General features: G+C 29.2%; 1 protein-coding gene across 2 annotated transcripts; it reads right to left on the reverse strand.

The window, feature by feature from the left end:
- Nucleotides 1–2,211: 2,211 nt before the first annotated feature.
- On the reverse strand, nucleotides 2,212–6,919 carry LOC111286243 (replication protein A 32 kDa subunit B-like). Of its 2 annotated transcripts, XM_089762317.1 has the most exons (10): nucleotides 6,463–6,912; nucleotides 6,099–6,203; nucleotides 5,908–6,005; nucleotides 5,752–5,793; nucleotides 5,371–5,448; nucleotides 4,050–4,128; nucleotides 3,810–3,932; nucleotides 3,641–3,726; nucleotides 2,541–2,609; nucleotides 2,212–2,454 (listed from the first exon to the last, which is right to left on the reverse strand). In XM_089762317.1, the coding sequence occupies exons 1-10, from the start codon at nucleotides 6,565–6,567 to the stop codon at nucleotides 2,376–2,378; spliced, it is 864 nt and encodes a 287-aa protein (XP_089618443.1). In that variant the 5' UTR covers nucleotides 6,568–6,912; the 3' UTR covers nucleotides 2,212–2,375. The 2 variants fall into 2 exon arrangements, with proteins under 2 accessions (XP_089618443.1, XP_089618444.1); XM_089762318.1 differs by lacking the exons at nucleotides 2,212–2,454; nucleotides 2,541–2,609 and adding an exon at nucleotides 2,623–3,048 and having other exon boundaries at nucleotides 6,463–6,919.
- Between the last annotated feature and the right edge of the window lie 1,210 nt (nucleotides 6,920–8,129).

The following is an 8,129-nucleotide window of genomic DNA, read 5'->3' on the forward strand; positions in this document are numbered from 1 at the left end:
GTGTTCTTCATATTTTAGAAAGAAGTTATAGGAAATAATTCTAAAGAGAGAAAGGACCAAAGGCTTCTTAAAAATTTTGGCCTTTTATACCAATTCAATACAACATTGTTTTGCACAAGAGATTCAACTAAGTGACTCGTAAGTAGGGATGGCATCGGGTCGGGTTCGAGACGGGTTTTGCTCGCCCCGAACCTGACCCGAATTTTTTTAATACCCGAACCTGACCCAACACTATGTAAATCGTACCCGTCCGACCCAACCCGAAATTAATAAAAATATTATTTTTTAAATATAAAATATTATTTTTAAATATAAATATTAAAAAATATCATTATATAAATATATATATAAATAATTAATTAATTAATTAAAAAATAATTTTTTAATAATGTCGGGTCGGGTTTTAGGCATACCCGAACCCGACCTAACCCCGATTGTTACCTAATTTTACCCGACCCGACCCGAAACCCGAAATTAAAAAAAAAACCCAACCCTATAGGGTCGGGTCGGGCTGAAACCCATCGGGGACGGGCTTGATTGCCGACCCTACTCGTAAGGATCCACGTGTGACTCATATCTCCAGACCCACCTGTTTCATAGATTTATCTTTTTCTTTTTTTGTTTATTTTTCTAGTTTTATTTTTTTAATTAATTAATTATATTTATTTTAGCATGAGTTTAATATATTTGCATAATTTTTTAAAATATTTAATTATGTATTTTTATACTTATTATGTGATTTATTAAATATATTGCATAATTGCATAATTATATTTTATTGCATGATAATTTTTGTTTATTTTAATTTCTTTTTTTCTCTCAAATAAAAAAAAAGTTTTCAAAAAAATCATTTTCAATCCTACCAGAAAGATTTTTTATGAATTTAAATTTTTATAAATTCTACCAAATTATTGAAAAATTTCATAAATTATTTTTAAAAAAAATTTATTATTAATAAGATATTTTATTATGATTCTATCAAATTATTTAAAGATTTGTATCTTAAATTAAATCTTATCAAATTATTAAAAGATTTAATATATTTTTTAAAAATAAATTTACAAAGAAATTTTACCAAACTATTGAAAAATTTATATAAAAGTAAATCTAATCAAACTATTAAAAAAATTTATTAATTATTTTCTTGAATAAAATATATTAATAAATCTAACAATAAAACCTTTTTAGTGTGTGACACTAATCTTCATAAATATTTTTGAGATAAAAAAATTATTTAAAATTACTACCAAACTATTTGAGTAATTTTAAGATCAATTTTTAATATTTAATATTTTTAGTAAATCATAAATATGATTAAGATTTAAATAATTTAAAATTACATTGATACCATCCTCTAAATAAACATTCTAAGAATATTATAATTTTTTTCACGCATCTAAATAATTCTTAAAATTTATATCTAATAATAAATCTATAAATCTATACAACATTATGATAATATCTTACAACCTTAAATAATTCTAAAACAAGTGTGTAAAAAGAGCATTGGCAGACTTCGGCGGGAATGCGTTTACTTTTGGCCCCTTTTGATTCTTATCAAGTAAAAAGCAATAATGTAAACTCAAAGACAATGCAGGCCGCTTTTTTATAAATGAGGCATTTAGAATAAAGAAATGAGTCGTCTTTCTTTATTCATGGCCCTCTTGTCAATCTGGTCAAAACGCAGCTTCAGAAAAAGACATTTATGGTCAGCACAATGAATCATTCCTCACGTTCGCTGCTGCCTCTTTTTAATTATTTCTTCACAATCGCCTCGCACATGACCTTTTCTATCTTTTCCGTATTTTCTTCATTTATTTTATTTTTTATTTTTTCCCTTCCGAGAGATATTAAAATAAAGACGTAATTGCTTTGCCTTTTATATTATTAATGTGCCAAGTTTATCATCTTTGTTAGTCCACGTATAATTTATTAAATGTCCTCCAAAAACACAATATCAATTATCAAAATAAAAAAAAAAAAGTTTATTATTTTAAGGAAAATTAAAGCAGTCGAGAATTAAGATTGCTGTTAGAAGCCTGAAACTGCATGCAGCCACCCATCACTTGTCAGTACACCGGTGAGTCAGCACGTGACTTTCCTTGAAACCGAGAATGAGTTGTTTGTCCTTTCTTTTTTATTAGAATTAAGGTGCCGACATGGGTTTTCTATGAACAGTCGAACAATCGGATTGTCAAACACTGTTTAAGATTGGCTAAAAACTTAATTAACATACTATTTTAAGAAGGGAAATGTTGCATACTTACAGTCACTCCCTATGGAACTCATTAAACCAAAGATCATCTATTTGTAGATCACTAAGTTCTAAAAACCAATTGTATCTTTTTTCCTGGCAAAAAGCATACATACATAGCTCAGGCATCAGTGAATTTGTAGTGATCAGCAGTGGTCGAGTAAACAAGGCCCTCAGATGAAAGATAGTCTAAAGTTTTCCTGTCAAACCCCAAAATACAGAGTTTGCTTATGGTTACAGTCAAATTAGTGTGTGCATAAATCAGCAACCAGTGAAAGAGACAGACCTGATTTTATCCAATGAAATATTTAGTTCTCGAGCCACTACATCAGAGCGTACCCCAGTCTCAGATGCACTGAAAACAGAACTGAAACTTAACAATGCTTTTCTAAAACACAAACTATATATAGACCAAATATTTATTACATCATGTTCAAAGATTAAAACAAAGAGTGAAAAAAAAATGCTTGGAACTACTCTACCCTGAGAATATTGATGCAAGTAGTCAAATACAACCCAACTTCTGGCCAAAATAGAAAAAACTCATTCAGAAATTTCTAGGCTTAACAATTTCACCACGATTGGTAAGGATACTTGTAATCACATCTTTGGGGCTATTCCAGATGATTGTTCATCGTTTTTGTATCATGTGTTTGTAAGAGAAAATAAGAGTGACCTCTTTCCAAATTAAACTTCCAGTAAAGATAGGACTTTCACCGCAAGCTTTGTCTTCCTGTCCATTGTGTGGTTGCTGTAGAAATGGTTTTTTTTTTTTTTTGGCTCATAACATGAATCTAATGACCAAAGCAAACCAAGCCCACAAGTATCAGAAAAATTGATCAAACAGGGCAACATCTAATTGAAAATTTAACTAATTATTTCTTAAACAAGTTGTTTATTTTATTTTAAACACAGTTAATAACCCATAGAAATTTCTTTTCCAGCAGAAATTTTACATTCACTTTATCAGTATTCACTGCCACTTCTATTAGCTTGTCAATTCATCACTCAGTAAAATATATGATGCATACTTAGCGAAAGCCATGACTACAACTAAAAAGTATAAAGACCTGAAATGCTGAAAATATTTTTCTATTTGACTGTATTAAGTGTCTTTTTCTCACAGGAGTCATTAATTTTATAATTAGGATACGCCAACTAGATAAGTTATAATAGCTCAGAAGATAATTGATAAAGTTTCCCCCTATTAATGAACACAAACACACATGTATTAGGAGCCTGAAAGCATCTGCATACTCTAGATCATTAGAAGTTCAGATTAATGTAATTTTCAATTCAAGAATGAACAATCATTGATAGTTCAAATGAATCAAACAGTCTCACCAAACACACTACTGAGTTTAGATGATATCATAGGCAACTCACAGGCAAGCTGGTTGACACAAGTAATTTAAGACCATTGAACTAACACCAAGGATCTGTTCTTCATTAGTGTTATACTTTCCGGAAAACTGCAAAAACAAAAAAAGATGAAGTCAGATGATCAAGTAAATCAAAGAATTTCACAAAGTATTCTGCTATTCAGTTCCTTCACCTGATTTGACAGGTTAGCTTGGTAGCCCTTCATCGAGTTGCCAACAATTGAATTTGTCATCTGAGGATGAGTGGTCATACCACCAATCGAATTTGTCACATGAGGCTGGGTGGTCATGCCACCCTGCATTATACATACAAAGTTGAGATAAAGCAATATAGTCCCTAACAAGAAAAACATAAACATTTACATTCAAAAGAGCTGGAATGCCATTTTGTATACTAGAGCATCAACTCTTACCCGCAACTTGGTGTTGTACAGATGAACATATATGCACTCAATGAAGTGGTGTGCAATCTCATTAAAATCAGTAAGAGGCCTGAAAGCCAAACCAAAGTTCAAAGGTAGAACTCTAAGTACAACATGCAAATAAATTGACATGAACATTCATTCCCAAGATAAAAGATATAACTATGGCAAAAGCAGAATCAAATAACAACTCAGATAGGAAATTCCACTATTCTCAAAATATGGAACTTTAAACTAAATTTCAACATCTGTAATTCCATCATGACCCAGATTTTTTTTTATAGAAATTGCAATAAAGAAACTAACTGGAAGCATTGCCCTGTCTTATCCATGGGCTTAATACTCAAAATAAAATAAATCAAATTTGGATTGATTTACCAAAATGGTCCTAAAATGGTTCTAAAAAGCCATGTAATATCATGAAATCCATTAATAAAGTCTACTCTGATCACCAAAGTTTAACCCAGTAGCAATGTAATATTGAACTTCAAAAGAGTAACTCTGTAAAACAACACCTGATTGAGAGAAATAGAGTAAAAAAATAGTCTGAGCTTAACAGACTGATACAAAGAAGTGAAAGAACCATGCATTTGGACGAGAACATTATAGGGTTTGATTAACTGCTAATACTATTTAATTTTAATTTTGTTCCAATCAAAACCAAGTAAAAATCTTTCTTATAATCAAAGAAATGTCCCAAAAAATCTTGGCATGATTGACAGTCAAGTTAAGACCACCTTATTTGTGGAACAATGCGCAAATTCAATGAGCTTTGTTCCAGCATCATGTAGAGAAAACCTAAAATAAAAACTAAACAAACTGCAAAAGACAAAAAGCTAATATACCATTAGATCTAGCAGCAATATGCCTGGATCTGACTCCTCCAAAGAAATCAAATGCCATGCTTGTCCAGAAAACCCTCATCACCTCTCATACCTCTGCACTCAACTCATCCCACCCACTCATCCCCATCCCTTAAAAGTTAGCTGATCAACTTTACCCATAACAGTGATTATTTATATCTTCATTCATCAAAGCTCTATCATAAGAGAAATTATAGTTATAACAAGAAAGTCCAAGTAATGGACTGCAAGGGAACACTTTTGCCCTTTCAACAAACATACCAAGTAAGATTCATTTTTCTGTAATATCACTTATTAAATTTATTTACCTGAAAGAATGGCGATGTAAATGCTCCAAGAAAAGAGTTCAACAAAGCTCCCAACGAAGTTTTCCTCTCCCACATTAAAAAAATATGTGAAAAGAAGAAACCTAATGTAGAAAATATATATATAAAATTTGGAATTCATACCGAATTGAAAAGGTGTGGAAGGTCCTTCTACTTTGGATGCATTTGAACTGGCCATAGACACGAACATACATTCGAACCCTGAGATGGAACAAAACACTTGAATTTCATGACTTATAAAAACCATTAATGTGTTTCCAAATTAAGACATTTGGGGAAAAAAATCCTATAATGCTGGCAAAGGTATAGTGAGTTTTAATTTGCTCATATTATTACTGTCCAAGATTTCATTTGTTTTGCCCAAAAATAAACACAATATTCTAATAGTTCACACACTGGCATGCCAACACATAGCTTTGTTGTATTTTTGCATTATTCAACAATGAAAGCTTATGTCTCAAGTTAAGCTACATAAACTTAGAAGTCTAGTGAGAGATAACTTACGAGATTGCATCTACTTCAGCCGAGTCTACATGTTCATGAATCCTACACAATTAAAAAAAAAACAACATTTAATAGCACAGAATCAAGTTATCAAACAACAAAATATTCTAAAACCAAAATTAAACAGAATCAACAAAAGCAAGAGAGAAAATTGACCATTTGGTGCATTCAACCCATCCTGTGCCATCATCAACTCTGAAAGTACAATCTGAAACAGCATTGTTTATCTTGGATACCATCCCCACTAGCACAATCTAAAAACAGAACCAAATTTTCAAAACCCATTTAGAAAAAATATTTATTATTCATGCAAAAGAAGAAAAAAAAAAACTGGGACCAAAGCCTACAGTGTTGACATCAACACCATCAATGGAAATATCAAATTCTCCACCTCTTGAGAGATCCTTCAACTGCTTTACTGTAAGTGGAATCAAGCACCGCTCATCACTATTCTGAAAATTCAAAAGAACAAAATAAGTAAAACCTGTCTGGTTGCGAGAAGTCAAGAACTATGAGCAAAGAAAGAACCAAATTTCACATTAATACTTTAAGTAAGTGGAAAAAAATCCTAGAATTAGTTTGATTATTACTAACTTTTATTTTTTGTAACACACAAAAACTATCATAAGAAAAATAAGTAATTAAAAAAAATTGAAAAGAGAAAGTAATACAAAAAATGTCAATAAGATAAGCTAAAAAGATGGGTTATACCTTGGAGGAAGAGTAGGGACGACCGGGGCCGGCCTGGGTGGCCTGAGATGGCATCAATCGCCCGCCCGAAAAGGCCGCGTTTCCATCAAATTCGTTCGACTGCATCACGGCTTCGTCCTCTTTAATATTTTCTTTCTAATACTTCCACGATTGATTAGAATTTTGGAATTTTTTTTTTAACTTAACGCACTTTTGGGTTTCGGGGAATCGGTGCTCCCGCCATATTGTCTGTTCAGTTCCCTCTTTACTTGTGGCCAATCTCTTAAAATTAAATTGATAATATTCCCCAATAAAAACAAAATCAAAGAATCTTTCATTGTACTACAGTGCAGGTACTTCAAGAATATAAATTAATATTATTTTATTTTCTCTGCATGGTGACATTCCCAAGGAAAGTATTTTACTTCCCACTATTTTTATTATAATATTAAATTAATTGATTATAATAAAAATTATATAAATATCAATAATTTAAATATATAAAATTTACATTTTTTTAGATTTTATGTAAAATTAAATTTTAATTAATTAATTATTAGATTTAATAATTTTTGTATTTTGTATAGTATAAATATTAAAATATATATTTATATTATATTTTATATAAAAAATATTTATCTTAATTGATATAAAAATATAAAATATAATTTTAAAATTTTATTAAATGAACTTTGCATTCCTTTGATATATAAAGATATTCAGAAAAAAAAAAAAAAACTTTAAATCTAGAGAGATGAATATGGTGAAAAAAAAATGTTGGGTGATGCCTAGGCTGATGAGGCCTTTATAAGCTGCAGTTCTGTGAGGCTTCATTATCCGCCCGTTCGATTGGACAATTGATTGTGAAAACGTTGCGTTAAATCAAGGCTACTTGCACGTGAATGGGGTAGAAGATATTTTGACCGGCAACGCGATTGGTAAAAAGAAGTGAGTTTGATTTTGTGGACGCAATTCGAAAACTTAAGGGGATTAAAAAAGGTATGGTTTATTAAGAATTTTTATTAAAGGGTGTTTACTTTGTGCATTTTTAGATTTTGAGAAGGGAAAAGATTAAAAAAATAATATTAAAAAATATATATAATTTTTTTATTTTGTTGGTTTTAAATTATATAAAATTTTTGTGTTTAGTTTAAAAATTATAAAATTACTTAATAAAATTTTTTATTATATTATTTTTTATGATACGTGAATAGTATGTAATATTTACAATACATGACATATCAATAACATATAAATAAAAGGTGATTTATTTAATTTTTTATTTATTTAACTTGTAAATTATTTATTTTATATTTTTATAAAATTAGCTTAAATTTTATTCACATACAATACATGTAATAATAAATTTTGTATATAATAATAAAATTTTATCATAATATAATTTTTTATATTTTTAACAAAAATCATGTTTTTAATTTTAAAATATCATTTTTGTTAAAATTTAAAAATTTTAAAAAGTAACTTTTTTCATATTTTTAACAGAAACTACTATTTTATCTTAAAAACTTTGTTGAGTTTTGAAAAATCAATTTCATATTTTCAACTAAGACCACATTGTTTTTATCTTTGTTGAATTTTGAAATAATTTTTTTTATATTTTTAATAAAAATTATTTTTTATCTTTAAAATATGATATTTATTAAATTTTAAAAATTAAATAAAAATAA

This window comes from Durio zibethinus, chromosome 6 (assembly GCF_047325235.1).
Source record: "Durio zibethinus cultivar Kanyao isolate XHJ-2024 chromosome 6, ASM4732523v1, whole genome shotgun sequence".
Taxonomy (NCBI): Eukaryota; Viridiplantae; Streptophyta; class Magnoliopsida; order Malvales; family Malvaceae; genus Durio; species Durio zibethinus.